The sequence below is a fragment of the Diplotaxodon limnothrissa genome, linkage group LG7 (genome assembly GCF_057381915.1).
Source record: "Diplotaxodon limnothrissa isolate DT_005_m linkage group LG7, D_limnothrissa_male_GT1.1, whole genome shotgun sequence".
Classification (NCBI taxonomy): Eukaryota; Metazoa; Chordata; class Actinopteri; order Cichliformes; family Cichlidae; genus Diplotaxodon; species Diplotaxodon limnothrissa.
Genome location: NC_140602.1, coordinates 58,190,452 through 58,207,550, shown reverse-complemented (window position 1 = coordinate 58,207,550; position 17,099 = coordinate 58,190,452). Strand labels below are relative to the sequence as shown.

Here is a 17,099-nt window from a genome sequence, read left to right as displayed (position 1 = left end):
ATAAATTAGAAGTATTTAGCTGAAGTGTATTTTATTTATGTTAGTTCTTTTTTAACTTGTAGTTCTAAATTGGAAGATTATTGTAATATATAAGGTCTCCAACAATGCTAGTGTTAGCGGCGCTAACGGCTGCAGACAGGAAGATACTGCCAGCACCGGAAACGTGCTCGTCATCTCCGAGCATGAAGTAAGGAGAGCCTTCAAGAGAGTGAACACCAGGAAAGCAGCAGGACCAGACAGCATCCCAGGTCGTATCCTAAGAGACTGCGCATACCAGCTAGCTCCTGTGTTCACTGAGATATTCAACATCTCTTTATCTCAGTCGGTGATCCCCACATGCTTCAAAGAGTCCATCATTGTTCCTGTCCCGAAGAAACCCCACCCTGCTTCTCTCAATGACTATCGCCCTGTAGCCCTCACCTCAGTAGTGATGAAGTGCTTTGAACGCCTGGTCAGAGACTTCATCATTTCTTCACTACCAGACACACTGGACCCACTACAGTTCGCTTACCGTCCAAATCGTTCCACAGACGATGCCATCTCTCATCTCCTCCACACATCACTCACTCACTTGGACACTAGAAGGGGGAATTATGTTAAAATGCTCTTCATAGACTACAGCTCTGCATTTAACACCATAATTCCCTCCACACTCACCACCAAGCTGGAGCATCTGGGACTCAGCTCATCTATGTGTCAGTGGATCTCCAACTTCCTAACTGGCAGACCACAGGCAGTAAGGATGGGCGGACATGTCTCAGCCTCCACCACTCTCAGCACTGGAGCCCCCCAGGGGTGTGTTCTGAGCCCCCTGCTGTACTCTTTGTACACATATGACTGTGTGGCCACTACCAGCTCCACCACCATCATCAAGTTTGCTGACGACACCGTCGTGGTGGGCCTGATCTCTGATAACAACGAGACGGCCTACCTGAAGGAGATTAGGAATCTGGAGAACTGGTGCCAGAGGAACAACCTCCTTCTAAACGTCAGTAAGACAAAGGAGCTGATAGTGGACTTCAGCACTAAGCAGGAGAGGAACTACCAGACCCCGTCATCAACGAGTGCCCAGTGGAGAGAGTGGACAGCTTCAAATACCTCGGAGTTCACATCACGCAGGACCTGTCATGGTCCTGTCACATCAACACCGTGGTGAAAAAGGCCCGACAGCGTCTCTACCACCTCAGACGCTTGAGAGACTTCCAACTGCCCTCCAAGGTGCTCAGGAACTTTTACTCGTGCACCATAGAGAGCATCCTGGCGGGAAACATCTTAACCTGGTTCGGGAACAGCACCATGCAGGACAGACGAGCTCTACAGAGGGTTGTGCGGTCAGCTGAGCGCACCATCCACTCCGAGCTCCCTGACCTGCACTCAATCTACAGCAGGCGGTGCTGGACCAAGGCCAGGAAGATCGTGAAGGACCTCAGCCATCCCAACAACAGACTGTTCTCTCTGTTGAGGTCAGGAAAGCGATTCCGCTCCCTGAAGACCAACACAGAGAGACTGAGGAGGAGCTTCTTCCCGCAGGCGATACGGTCTCTCAATCACACCACCACACAGTACTGACCCACACATATGGTTCTTACACACACACTGGACTTTCTGGACTTTGGTTTTGCACAACACTGGTCACTATATTCTTCATTTCCGGTTAATACTTGTACAGCTGCTGTTATTGTGTATATATTTATTTATATTTAGATTTCTTCATACATTCTTATATAGTTCTATATTGTGTATTTTGTTGTACAGTTATTTTATTTTCAACTTTAATTTATATATTTATCTTTATCTTATTCTTCCCAGTTAAATTTACCCTTCATTCTAATTTGTGTTGTACAGTTATTTCATTTTTAACCTTAATTTATATTTTATTCCTTCCTAGTTAAATTTACCCTTTTTAATTTTTCATATTTATTTCCTTTCTTATTCATAGCCTTTTCCTTTTTTGTTTTCTTTAGGTCTCGAGCAGTTGTCCAAGCATTTCACTACATATCGTACTGTGTATGACTGTGTACGTGACAAATAAAAATTTGAATTTGAATTTTAATATTGAAATAGAAAAATAAAATTATATTCTATTATTTTTTCATCGCTCAAAATAAGCATCACACTCGCAGAAGCCGGTGTACCCGCCGAAACGCCGTGCATTTATCGAGACTTTCAACCGAGGCCAATTATGGATCTTCGGATCCACATTATGTCAGCAGCTCCACCGTGAACTATGTTAAAAACAAACACCGCTCACGCCTCACAGATGACAGCTTACAGTCCTGTGTAAAGATGAAAGTGACTTCGTACAGCCCCAATTTGCAGACGCTGTGTGCGGAGGTTCAGGAGCAGAAGTCCCATTGTAAACATATCACGGCAGACCCGACAATGTTTCCATGAACATGCTTTTCAGCATCTCTTTATTGACCACTTTTCACACACGGTTGCTGTACACATACAGCCGGCTGCAGCTTTTCAGCTCACAGCCCGACACATACCAACACAACAGCATAGATAGCACAGACGTTAAGGCGGCGAGGCGTGATTGCTGGTGCCCCTCAGGTGGGTCCGCCTCCCCTGCAGCGGCGCTGCAGACCACGCCCGCCACACACATTAACCAGGTAAAGTACATATTTAGGCAGAATTCTGTAAATATCTATTTTTCATTTTTCAGCAGCATAGTGCTTTTTTCCAATTAGTTTTTAAAAGTCAGGTCAAGGCTCCAAAAGCCCAAAGGCGATATAAGGGGGGCGGCTCACAACAGTTTTTGTTTGCTGGATCATTTTACTTCAGCTTGGTGTCTTTCCTTTTGTTATATTTCTTTAAGAGTTCAAAATGTGTTAATTACATAAATAAAATGTGATTTTCTCTGTAGCACTTCATGGATTTCATAAGCAACACACCTTAGTTGTTTATACAAAGTATAAAGGTAAAAAAAACAATATATACAGTGTCTTAATTTTAGATGTCAGAAAGTATTTGTGGCTCCCAGTGTTTTCTTTTGCGTGGAAACCGGGTCCAAATGGCTCTTTGGGTCTTAAAGGTTGCAGACCCCTGTTAGGGTTGCCAACTCCCTGAAAAATAAATAAGGGACACCTCGTGGCCAGGGCCGGGCGACCCAGTTGTCTTCACCCTTCCCAGTGTGGTGAATTTTCTAGCTCTTTTTTTGTGTGTGAAATTATTTTTTTTAACCCTTTGACTTGAATTTGATTTAAGTAGATGTGTATTCTTTGTGATATGAACACATGTGAAACAAATGATCATTTAGCCATTTATTTTTAGCTCAAAATGACAACATTAACACATAAAACAGGTCTCTTTCTTAAACAGAAGCCTGTCATGCTTAACTTTTGAGAATATAAGTAAATCTTTCTTTAAAAGAACTCTGTCCTGCTTAACTTAAAATAATAGAAAACAATAGAAAGAAAAATATTCTTGTAACAGTGCACATTTAGTGCATTTAGTACAATTGGCTTCAGCTGAGGTATTATTTCAGCTTTTCTAATGCTAATCAGCTGCTCCCGTTTGAAAACCCGCTTGTTCCCATGATTACGCATCTTAACTCATCATCATTATTCATCTGTGTATTACTTTTATGTATTAGTCATCTATTTGTTGTAATCATCTATCCTTGCAGTCGTTTATTACACAAAATAAATTATATTATCACACTTCTGGCCACATAGCGCTGATATTCACTGCACATGCCCATATTAACTTTTTCCAGCCAGGTGTTTTCCTTTTCCCATTCTTCCCTTTCTCTGAGGGGAACAAACATTGCTGCTCTAACGCTGGGCTCACACTGTGCGGTTTTAGGCCCATTTTGAGCCGATTTTTGAGTGATCGGACCGATTTTGGCCTTCATCGTGTAGTATACGTGGGGTAACGAGAAGTGATTAACACCTCACGACCAGCTCCCGATCATCAATCGCTCGTGAGCCGCTCACACTGCTCACGCGCAAACACGTAAACGCCGTGAAAAAGACGGAGCAGCACGGCTGTGCAGCGTGTGATCTGGACACAAGCGATGGAGGCACAACTTGTAGAACTTTGAAAAGCTCATCCGAGCCTTTTCGATGTGGCCTCACAAAATTATCACGACCACAACAACCGTGAAAATAGTTGGATCTACATCGCTGCTAAATCACAGCTGCCTGATCATGTTTTTCATTAGCAATTTAGCAAAGTTGATGGTGGTGGTGTGTCTGTGTGAGTGAGAGACAGAGAGAGCGAGCGACAGATTTTCTGTTATAACCTTAATTTTATGGACGCACAGTGTGAGCACTCAGGTCGCATCAGAGCATCGGGCGGTATAGTGTGAGACCTGCATCGTGACCTACCAACTTCTAACCCCTGCGAGTCAATCGTGCAGTTTGAGCAGGAGCTGAATAACGCGACTGAAAAAAATCGCACAGTGTCTGCCCAGCTTTAGGTGTACTGTCGTCCGAGACTTGCACCGCAGTGACGGCGTTTGTTTCCCTGTTGGCCATGCTTCTTGTTGTGGTCATCTGTTGTCTTCCGGTATTTTCTCCGTAAGCGACCTTTCCTCGACCAATGAGATGAGCGGTAATCTGAATTGTCATACTCGAATTGTCATAAGTGTGCTGTCAGCTCATTGGTCACAAAGCAGGAGAGGGGCTGGGAATTATGTTTTCAAACAAAGCGTTAAATCCATAAACATTTATAGACTACTTTTGATTCTCACTGTATTACGGGACAAAGTGCGTCCCTTATTAGCTCAATACGGGACGTGTACTTTTGTTTCTAAATACGGGACGATTCCGTATTTTAAGGGACGGTTGGCAACCCTAACCCCTGTTCTAGGGTAACAGTGCAAATTGATTACATTTCCCACATTTGTCTATTTCATCTTATCGTTGTTAATTTCATTGCTGTTGTTTAGCCCTGCGACAGACTGGCGACCTGTCAAGGGTGTACCCCGCCTCTCCTCCTATGACAGCTGGGATAGGCTCCAGCACCCCTTGCAACCCTGAAAAGGATAAGTGGAAGCGAATGGATGGATGGATGCTGTTGAGAATTATGCCTGTGAACTATTACTATTAAAAAAGTAAATAAAATATCTAACTTCCTTTTGTGGTGCACCAGCACACTGTTATATTTTGCACTCTGGTCCAGCCTTTGGCCAATTTCGTCTATTTAATTTTTTGTCTGTACTGTAAGCCCACTCTTTGTCTTGTATGGTATGTGTTTTATTTTACATGTCTTTCTGTCTTTCAGTTGTGCCCACATATATCTGTTTGGTTTTGTTGATTCATTTGATATGCCACCTACAGTGGGGCAAAAAAGTATTTAGTCAGCCACCGATTGTGCAAGTTCCCCCACTTAAAATGATGACAGAGGTCAGTAATTTGCACCAGAGGTACACTTCAACTATGAGAGACAGAATGTGAAAAAAAAAATCCATGAATCCACATGGTAGGATTTGTAAAGAATTTATTCGTAAATCAGGGTGGAAAATAAGTATTTGGTCAATAACAAAAATACAACTCAATACTTTGTAACATAACCTTTGTTGGCAATAACAGAGGTCAAATGTTTACTATAGGTCTTTACCAGGTTTGCACACACAGTAGCTGGTATTTTGGCCCATTCCTCCATGCAGATCTTCTCGAGAGCAGTGATGTTTTGGGGCTGTCGCCGAGCAACACGGACTTTCAACTCCCGCCACAGATTTTCTATGGGGTTGAGGTCTGGAGACTGGCTAGGCCACTCCAGGACTTTCAAATGCTTCTTACGGAGCCACTCCTTTGTTGCCCGGGCGGTGTGTTGTGGATCATTGTCATGTTGGAAGACCCAGCCTCGTTTCATCTTCAAAGTTCTCACTGATGGAAGGAGGTTTTGGCTCAAAATCTCACGATACATGGCCCCATTCATTCTGTCCTTAACACGGATCAGTCGTCCTGTCCCCTTGGCAGAAAAACAGCCCCATAGCATGATGTTTCCACCCCCATGCTTCACAGTAGATATGGTGTTCTTGGGATGCAACTCAGTATTCTTCTTCCTCCAAACACGACGAGTTGAGTTTATACCAAAAAGTTCTACTTTGGTTTCATCTGACCACATGACATTCTCCCAATCCTCTGCTGTATCATCCATGTGCTCTCTGGCAAACTTCAGACGGGCCTGGACATGCACTGGCTTCAGCAGCGGAACACGTCTGGCACTGCGGGATTTGATTCCCTGCCGTTGTAGTGTGTTACTGATGGTGACCTTTGTTACTTTGGTCCCAGCTCTCTGCAGGTCATTCACCAGGTCCCCCCGTGTGGTTCTGGGATCTTTGCTCACCGTTCTCATGATCATTTTGACCCCACGGGATGAGATCTTGCGTGGAGCCCCAGATCGAGGGAGATTATCAGTGGTCTTGTATGTCTTCCATTTTCTGATGATTGCTCCCACAGTTGATTTTTTCACACCAAGCTGCTTGCCTATTGTAGATTCACTGTTCCCAGTCTGGTGCAGGTCTACAATACTTTTCCTGGTGTCCTTCGAAAGCTCTTTGGTCTTGGCCATGGCGGAGTTTGGAGTCTGACTGTTTGAGGCTGTGGACAGGTGTCTTTTATACAGATGATGAGTTCAAACAGGTGCCATTCATACAGGTAACGAGTGGGGGACAGAAAAGCTTCTTACAGAAGACGTTACAGGTCTGTGAGAGCCAGAGATTTTCCTTGTTTGAGGTGACCAAATACTTATTTTCCACCCTAATTTACGAATAAATTCTTTACAAATCCTACCATGTGAATTCATGGATTTTTTTTTCACATTCTGTCTCTCACAGTTGAAGTGTACCTCTGGTGCAAATTACTGACCTCTGTCATCATTTTAAGTGGGGGAACTTGCACAATCGGTGGCTGACTAAATACTTTTTTGCCCCACTGTACCTGCTATGGACTGCAGCTGAAAATTAGCTCTGCTGAATCTGTTGTTTGCCAAAAGGGGAAGAATGGCATTGATGCAGTCTTATTATCTGAAAAAAATGTTGACAGGAACCAAAGGTGTACATGTCTGTTTTAGTTGATCAAATGTTTGCAGCTGCATAGGATACACAGGTGCACATCCAAGTGAGTGTAGTATTGTGCTATTGATGGCACAGAGAGTGAACCACTCAAGACCTAAAGTAAATAACGGTTTACTTTTTTATTAATTTTGTTACACAGTAGCTGTCAACAGGTTCTGGAGTACCACAGTGTGTCAAACCTGCCATACTTTGATTTTACTGTTAGTAAAAGATAGATTTGCCATTTAAAATGACCAAAGCTAAAAAAGGCATACCATTTTAGTTTCCCACAACAAAATCCCAGATTCAGACGCCAAATTAAAAAACCTATTACCTCCAGCCAGGTGACCCCTCTATGACCCTCCATCAAACCTACCCAAGTTGGATGAGGCTCTGCCCTGTGCTGCTCTGTCTTGCAGTTCCTGAGCAATTTCTAGCTGGTTTTGGTGGTGCTGACGAGCCCTCTCCAAGTCCTGAACCGAACAAAAATAATGCATTTTTATCAGACTGTGATTCATTATTTCGTAGTTATTTGTTTTTCAGTTAACTACACCTTTATAGTTATATACCAACCTGCATGCATCGGGCAGCGTGCCCCAGACCAGCATATGCCCTCATCTCAATTGCTCTGTCGACCAGCTCTTGGGCCAACTCCAGCACTCTTGTATGGTACGATATGGCCTTGTCAAAGTCCCGCTGGGAGTGGTAAGCGCTCCCCAGGTTGCTGTACGCTCGTGCCTCCTCACGTCGGTTCTCCAGACTCTGCCAAACAAACCACCATTTCACCGTCACTAAGAAATTACCTTTGTGGTTATTTATTGGCATGCAATGGAATTTCCACAGAGATCACGACATTTATATTTTCTTTTGCTATCCCAGACAGTTAAAGATGGACATATTGCTAAAATGATCCTTTAGTGTATTTAAGCTAGGTTCTCAGGAAATCATTATCCTGATATAAACTGTGTAAATCTATGTGTTGTGTGAATGTCTAAGAAAGAAGAAGAAGAAATCAAACCCAGTGTTGTATTAGTGAGTGAGTTAGGCATTCATAATTCTGGCCACTAACTTTTAGTTAATGTTAGTCAGGGGGACTAGCAGTGGATTAATCTGAATTTGGTGCTGTGATGAGTATTTGTGGCAGCTGCAGAGTGGTTATTCAACTGAGTCAAAACAAACCACTATATCTTTTAGGCATGACCTTTTTGAGATAAACTCCAAAATTCACTGTGGTCAGTCAAGAGGTGCTTTTTGTGAATTAATTAAGTAGTTACAATAAAATAAATCTATTAACAGAATGTGAAGGAACAACTTATATATCCCAAACAAATATAATGCTAAAAAGATATCAGCTAAAGCTTTAGCTGGGCTATACTTTTGTGTAATATATCCTTTTACCAGAAAATGGTGAAGATTTAGTCAAATCTTTTGTGGAAATGTGGGAAGGACTAAGAAAAAATATCAAAAGTTTACAAAATAGCAGCACAGATCTCAAAACACCAAAGGCTAAATAGAAATACTGTTGCCTTGTCATGGTTAAAATATGCAGAGCTTAAATTAAAACTGCACCTTTTAAGAGATGAAAACCAAAGAAAAACATATTGGTAATGTAATATGAATATATTACATTACCACTATACCTTTGCAATGTCCAGATGCTGCTCATGGCATTGGACAGCATTGGTGAAGTCTCCCAGCGCAGTGTACACAGCACCCATGTTGCCTAGCTGGCGAGCCTCGGAAAGCTTGCACTGACTTTGCCGTGCCAGCAGCACGCACTGTTTATGGCTGGCAAGTGCATTAGGGTAGTCACCAATAGCTGTGTACACATGACCCAGACTGCTTAGAGCACTAGATGCAGCCTGAAATCACACATGCACAACATACATACATTGATCAGTGTTCAGTAAAAACAAACAACAAAAAAAAGGTACACAATAATTCACATGCTTATAATAAACAGGAACACAATCATGTAGACCAGAGGTGGCAAAATAAATGTACTTCATGAACCGTACACAGACCAATTTGATCTTAAGTAGGTTTGCCAGTAAAATAAGTGAAAAAATTCTTACATTTTTACATTCTTAAAATGTTCACACTTTCAGTTTTAATTGTCCATCCATTTACATAAAAGATAATGAGCAGTCAGAAATGTATTCAGAAAAATAAGATCAGTTTCAATTGATATCAGTTATAATTTTTTGGGGGAAAAAAAAGCATTGTCTAACATGCCAAATAACTAATCACTTCCTTGTTATGTTGATAGAAACTATAATCCTGTCTGTGCAATTAGCTTTCCTTCAAAATGTAATTTGTGTTTACATTTTGTAAACACAAATTACATTCTGTTTTTATTTTCTGTTTCTGCTGCAAATCAGCTGTATAAAGGTGTCATTTCTGGGTAAGAAAGGGATAGTTCAGGGAGAATGGGAAAGGAGGCAGGATAAACAAGTGAGGAAAACAGGCATCACCTCCTCCCACCTCAAATAAAATCTTGCCAATGGAGGACACGCACATCTTGGCGGCGCCACGAGTGAAAGCTCATCCTTCACATCTTATTTAGACCCTGCTGTGAGAGTCTGACCCTCTGCCACCACCACCTCAGCTTTGTATCAGGTTCTAGCAACCCTATTATTACTCTGTTTTAGTTAACACATGAAACCCTTTTATAGCTCCTTGAGCTGCCTAATGATTTCTAGCACCCCTCATCCTGCTAATTACAGAGCTTCTTCAGGCATAATACCATGCAAATCAAGATGAGGGTTTCATCTTAAGCTCGCTCGTTGCTGTCTTCATGCCTGCATGTGCATGAAAATAAGAACTCATGTCCACACACACACTAGTACTGCCACAAACAATTATTTTGATAGTCGACTACTCACCGATTATTTTTGCGATTAGTCGACTAATCAGATCATGCATCCATTGGATGTAAAACCTACAGGTTATTGCACCAGCATGCATCTGCTCTTATATAACTACCATTAGCTTACAGCTTTAAATGTTTAAGGTATGTGCTAACTAAAAATAAAGACAAGATGATAGTTTATTAAATTTTAATGAAATTTGCAGATTGTTTCGGTGAAGTTTAATAAACTCAGCCGTCTGCTCCTTGCTATCTAAAATATAACAGGACACCGGAGTATATTTTCGAGCATCTCACACTTCTGATAATCAGTTGTCTGCTTGATGTTTATTCAGTGGTGTAAAAACAATAACTTTAATCTCAGCTAAACCGATTTACTCAGGAACAAATAAAATACTGAAAAAAGCCAAACAATAACATTTTCAAGTTATCTAAGTGACTTATATATCATGTTTAATCTGAGTAGCGAAAGACGGGGGTGGGTTTGAAAACGATTTTCCGGGAGTCCGGTGTTCTCACCGGCTCTAGTGAGCCTTGAACCCCGGCTAGCTATCGAGCTGGTGGGTAACAGACGTCTCTGAAAACGTTGGAGCGCTTTTGAAAATATGTGGTGTCTTGATAAACTGAGCAGATATTTGAAGTTTACACAGCTACATTCTGGCCTGAAAATATGTTAAACGTTTATTTTGTGACCCAGAAAGAATAATAAGAGTAATATTAAAACTAACTAGATACCACCATTGTGGCATGAATTCAGGGATAGGTTGGGCCACGAAGTATACACCCGACCCATCCTTCAAATCTGGGGAAACGAAGGGTGCATTTGTCGGCCACATTTGCCGGCCGCATTTGTCAGTCTTCGTCGTGTTGCTGTAACGTAATCGGCCTACAACTGCGGGCACAGGAAGATGCGGTTCCTGAATTTGGACACAGCTACAATACCGGACACAGCTTCTCTATCTTCAGGGTTTAACGGCAGCTGGCATTCTTGTCCATGCAGTGCTGCCATCCTCTGTTTCAGTCCATTATTACACTCTTAAATCCTACTATTATTTCCTGCGTCTTTTGGGATCTTACAAAGCTTCAAACGATGCGTCGAGTATTAAATTAGGCGATTTTGATAGTCAACGTAATCGTGAATAGTTGACTAATCGTGGCAGCCCTAACACACACACACACACACACACACACACACACACACACGGAATGTCAGATCCATGTCAGATAGTCTTGTCTGCTTCTCATATTTGACAGAAAAAATCTGAGAAGAAATGTGACCCACTACATTTTTGCCTTAGTAATTTAAAAGCAGCCTACTGATTCATAACTAATCTAGAGATTATTGGGATTGATCTGTTTGCTATCAATGGAGGCATATGAAAAAGATGTGAGGTGTGAGCAATGGTTTGTTTCAAATTAAACAAGAGAATGAGACAAGAGCAGCAGTGTGTACTGACATATGTCTTATTAATTAATGTATCTATACATGACAGATCCCAGAAGTAAGGGAAATATATACCAGATATGGGTGCACCTATCTTGGTAAGTCCTCAGTCATGCAGGCCAAGAGGCCTTGATGAACCCCTGGCAACCTATAGTCACTAGCAAAAAAATATGTATTCCCCACTTGGGTGGCAAGTGGTTGGTGGAGATCGCTGTCTACTGCTGGGTGAAACTGCCATAACAAAAACCTCTTTGATTGCTTGATTTAGTAGCAGACTCACAGACTAGTGGAATTGCAATTTGCATGGAAGATACCAAATTTTCTACAAACACTAACTAACCACCAAACAGCACAAATGCAAGCCAGAAACAGAGAACAGCATTTTAGACAATAAGAAACCAAAAGATTTCAAATTGTATATAATTTGAAGACAAACAGTTGACATTTCCAGTTTGTGTGACATTCTTCAGTTTCAGTAATTTAATGAATGGTTGATGATTACCTGTAGACTAGTTGGCGTCTTTCATACAAACTATGGCTGATTATGGCAATCTGCTAGCAACCAAAGCAATCACAAAAAGGTTTTCAGTGTGCCAGCATATATCTTGTTGGGATCAATTTTACTGATGGCAAGCATTCTCCAGCAAACACTTGGAACTGGTTGGGGAACACAGGCGATTGCCAAGCAGTTTCTATGCCTGTGTGACTGGGACCTAACATTATTTAAACTAGAGAGTATTCTGTGGTGAAAGCAAGGAGTGGCATTAGTCCTGGGTCTGAAAAGTAAAGATAACACTGAAGTGCCTAAATCCATTTGTATTTGTCCCAATGACCAGCCGGGGGTGACTCCTCTAATTGAAATATGCGATCGTGGCTCAAGAGTTAGGAGTTCGCCTTGTAATCGGAAGGTTGCCGGTTCGAGCCCCGGCTCGGACAGTCTCGGTCGTTGTGTCCTTGGGCAAGACACTTCACCCGTTGCCTACTGGTGGTGGTCAGAGGGCCCGGTGGCGCCAGTGTCCGGCAGCCTCGCCTCTGTCAGTGCGCCCCAGGGTGGCTGTGGCTACAATGTAGCTTGCCATCACCAGTGTGTTGATGTGTGTGTGAATGGGTGGATGACTGGATATGTAAAGCGCTTTGGGGTCCTTAGGGACTAGTAAAAGCGCTATATAAATACAGGCCATTTACCATTTACCATATAAAAGTCTATGAAAGAAAAATCCCTGGGTTTATGAACACAGTAAACACTTTCCTGGTCAGTCTATATTCTTAACAACAAGATCTTTATCTAATTGAATAAGCACAAAATTCATTTTGTAAATTATGATCCTAAATAGAGTCCAACAGCCATTAAAGCATGGCAACCTTGAGGATTGATCAACTTTCCTCAAGTGCTTACTAAATGTGCTATATCAAAGTGGCTACTTTATTCTTTTACACACAGTCTGATTACGTTGTGTACCATGACTTACACAATGTTATGTTATTCTGAATTTATGCCACAATTGAATTACATTAAAAAAAAAAAGAAATAATAATTTTTGCTTTCAATACACTGAGCATCATAATTAAATACTATCTTATATGATTTGGCCAATAAATTAATTGAAGAATTTCTATCAGGCTTTATCGCTCTCTCCTCAGTGTTTAGCGTAAAGGCCTGCAGAGTCTCAGCTTGTTACAGCAACACTGAGACAGTGTGCTGCAGTCTAAAACAACACCTCAAATGACTCACACAAACAGTGTTATTTCCTTGGCACTATGATAATGACTTCAATCTGTTGAAGTCCAACAATGTGCATATCTGTGAACACACAGTGAGAAGTAATAATCAATAAACCATGTCCTAAGGTAAAACCTCACACAGTAAGAACCATTTCTTTGGTTCATTCACAGTGAAAGTAATTAAGTTTAGAGGCCATCTGAGCACAAACAGCAGCCTATCTTTGATTCAGACACACACACACACGCACACACACACAAACTTAAAAAGTAAAATGTGAATTTGACCTTTCAAAGAAAATCACAAGGGACAGACAAAGCTTAGTCAAAAGTTATGTTTAAAGGTTTACAGAATTTGTAAAGAAGTAAAAATTAAAATAACTTTTTAAAGAGGGGTTATTAGCATGATTATAACCAATATAATAGCACTTGAGGTTGCCTTTAAATGCAGTTCAGTCCCTCTATAGATGGCCATGTTAAAATGTTCAACTTCAATGGTGACTGTTAGTGTACATGTTGCATGTTTACAGGCTAGACCAGGAGTCCCCAATCCCAGTCCACGAGGGCCAGTGTCCCTGCAGGTTTTGATCCATCACAGCTGATTTAAATGGATAAATTACCTTCTCAACATGTCTTGAAGTTCTCCAGAGGCCTGGTAATGAACTAATCATGCGATTCAGGTGTGTTGACCCAGGGTGAGATCTAAAACCTGCAGGGACACCGGCCCTCGTGGACTGGGATTGGGGACCCCTGGGCTAGACTATAGTTAATTTTTTAAATTGTATAACAACTGTGAGGTGGATAATTTTTGTAGAGGTCACCCATTTAGATTGTGTTAGGTGTGCAGTCAATTATTGATTAATTAATAAATGGCTTCAATTTTTTTAAACCAGAAATGCAACAGTCTATTTTAAAAAATATTTGCTACTTTTTGTTGTCAAGTTTGATAGGAAAGTTGATGTGTTTTGGATAAGTAAACTAAAGCAGGTTATTTGAATTTTTTCTTTTTGATCTGTGTTCAATTCTAAGCAGCAGTTTTTAAAATTGTTTTCTGACATATATAGATAAAAGTAATTGATACTGCAATGAAAATGCAGTATTAGTTTGAGCCCCAGAGGAATTTGATAGAAAAATCTATTCCTTCATTTCAATTGCAGCCTATATGGACAGATAATACACATCCATGTCCTTTTAAATCAGGTTTCATCAGTGCTAAAAACTGTCACTGAAAACAGCCAAACTGACCTTTAGTGGAATTTACCACTTGTGATTAACATCAGAATACCCTGTTCTTTTCTTTCTGCTCATGTGTGTTCACAAGTGAGCGCATGTTTGTGAAAAATACGACAGCACACATCTACAGAAATCCATGTCCCCACCCAAGTGATGAGGGTAAACACATAAAATCCAGTTGACACATCTGTGCTGGAGCTCCAGGCAGGAAACGGAGATTTAATAAATGACGACACATCTGTGTCTACAGTCAACTGGCCAGACAAGTCTTTGATTTCCCTTAAGAACATCTTACTTTAAGAGAAAAAACACAGGCGTACGCACGCACGCACGCACGCACGCACGCACACACACACACACACACACACACACACACAAATACAGTCATATGTCTGGACCAGTCCATGTACACAGACATACATGGACTGGTCTAGACATATATGTTTTTACATCTCCCTCTCTCTCTTTCCTATATACAGGGAGTGCAGAATTATTAGGCAAATGAGTATTTTGTCCACATCATCCTCTTCATGCATGTTGTCTTACTCCAAGCTGTATAGGCTCAAAAGCCTACTACCAATTAAGCATATTAGGTGATGTGCATCTCTGTAATGAGAAGGGGTGTGGTCTAATGACATCAACACCCTATATCAGGTGTGCATAATTATTAGGCAACGTCCTTTCCTTTGGCAAAATGGGTCAAAAGAAGGACTTGACAGGCTCAGAAAAGTCAAAAATAGTGAGATATCTTGCAGAGGGATGCAGCAGTCTCAAAATTGCAAAGCTTCTGAAGCATGATCATCGAACAATCAAGCATTTCATTCAAAATAGTCAACAGGGTCGCAAGAAGCATGTGGAAAAACCAAGGCGCAAAAGAACTGCCCATGAACTGAGAAAAGTCAAGCGTGCAGCTGCCAAGATGCCACTTGCCACCAGTTTGACCATATTTCAGAGCTGCAACATCACTGGAGTGCCCAAGAGCACAAGGTGTGCAATATTTAGAGACATGGCCAAGGTAAGAAAGGCTGAAAGACGACCACCACTGAACAAGACACACAAGCTGAAACGTCAAGACTGGGCCAAGAAATATCTCAAGACTGATTTTTCTAAGGTTTTATGGACTGATGAAATGAGAGTGAGTCTTGATGGGCCAGATGGATGGGCACGTGGCTGGATTGGTAAAGGGCAGAGAGCTCCAGTCCGACTCAGACGCCAGCAAGGCGGAGGTGGAGTACTGGTTTGGGCTGGTATCATCAAAGATGAGCTTGTGGGGCCTTTTCGGGTTGAGGATGGAGTCAAGCTCAACTCCCAGTCCTACTGCCAGTTTCTGGAAGACACCTTCTTCAAGCAGTGGTACAGGAAGAAGTCTGCATCCTTCAAGAAAAACATGATTTTCATGCAGGACAATGATCCATCACACGCGTCCAAGTACTCCACAGCGTGGCTGGCAAGAAAGGGTATAAAAGAAGAAAAACTAATGACATGGCCACCTTGTTCACCTGATCTGAACCCCATTGAGAACCTGTGGTCCATCATCAAATGTGAGATTTACAAGGAGGGAAAACAGTACACCTCTCTGAACAGTGTCTGGGAGGCTGTGGTTGCTGCTGCACGCAATGTTGATGGTGAACAGATCAAAACACTGACAGAATCCATGGATGGCAGGCTTTTGAGTGTCCTTGCAAAGAAAGGTGGCTATATTGGTCGCTGATTTGTTTTTGTTTTGTTTTTGAATGTCAGAAATGTATATTTGTGTATGTGGAAATGTTATATTGGTTTCACTGGTAAAAATAAATAATTGAAATGGGTATATATTTGTTTTTTGTTAAGTTGCCTAATAATTATGCACAGTAATAGTCACCTGCACACACAGATATCCCCCTAAAATAGCTAAAACTGAAAACAAACTAAAAACTACTTCCAAAAACATTCAGCTTTGATATTAATGAGTTTTTTGGGTTCATTGAGAACATGGTTGTTGTTCAATAATAAAATTATTCCTCAAAAATACAACTTGCCTAATAATTCTGCACTCCCTGTATATATATATATATATAAAATAAAAAAAATTCCCCAGCCGCCCCTGCTGGCAGTCAATCCTTCAAGCTCGGGACCCTCAAGCCTGGGAGCTTGAGGGTCCTGCACAGTATCTTAGCTGTTCCTAGGACTGCGCTCTTCTGGACAGAGATCTCAGATGTTGTTCCTGGGATCTGCTGGAGCCACTCGCCTAGCTTGGGAGTCACTGCACCTAGTGCTCCGATTACCACTGGGACCACCGTCACCTTCATCCTCCACATCTTCTTGAGCTCTTCTATGAGCCCTTGGTATTTCTCGAGCTTCTCGTATTCCTTCTTCTGATGTTGCTGTGATTCGGAACCGCTACATCGATCACTACGGCCGTCTTCTTCTGTTTGTCTACCACCACTATGTCCGGTTGGTTAGCCACCACCATTTTGTCCGTCTGTATCTGGAAGTCCCACAGGATCTTAGCTCGGTCATTCTCCATCACCCTTGGGGGCATCTCCCATTTTGTCCCCGGGACTTCCAGGTTATACTTGGCACAGATGTTCCTGTACACTATGCCGGCCACTTGGTTATGGCGTTCCATGTACTGTATGCCTTGCCTGCTAGCATCTTGCACGCTGCTGTTATGTGCTGGATTGTCTCTGGGGCATCTTTACAGAGCCTGCACCTGCGGTCTTGCCTGGTGTGATAGACCCCAGCCTCTATGGATCTTGTGCTCAGTGCTTGTTCCTGTGCTGCCATGATTAATGCCTCTGTGCTGTCTTTCAGTCCAGCTTTGTCCAGCCACTGGTAGGATTTCT

At 41.9% G+C, this 17,099-nt stretch overlaps 1 protein-coding gene across 1 annotated transcript in view; it reads right to left on the bottom strand.

Moving 5' to 3' along the window:
- Nucleotides 1-17,099, bottom strand: part of ttc28 (tetratricopeptide repeat domain 28) — a 167,029-nt gene that overhangs the window by 43,676 nt on the left and 106,254 nt on the right. Inside the window, exons 6-8 of the mRNA XM_085358541.1 lie at nucleotides 8,650-8,871; nucleotides 7,583-7,771; nucleotides 7,386-7,482 (exon numbers count right to left, since the gene is read on the bottom strand). Of these exons, the coding sequence (XP_085214667.1) occupies nucleotides 7,386-7,482; nucleotides 7,583-7,771; nucleotides 8,650-8,871 (508 nt within the window). The remainder of the gene's footprint in view (nucleotides 1-7,385; nucleotides 7,483-7,582; nucleotides 7,772-8,649; nucleotides 8,872-17,099) is intronic.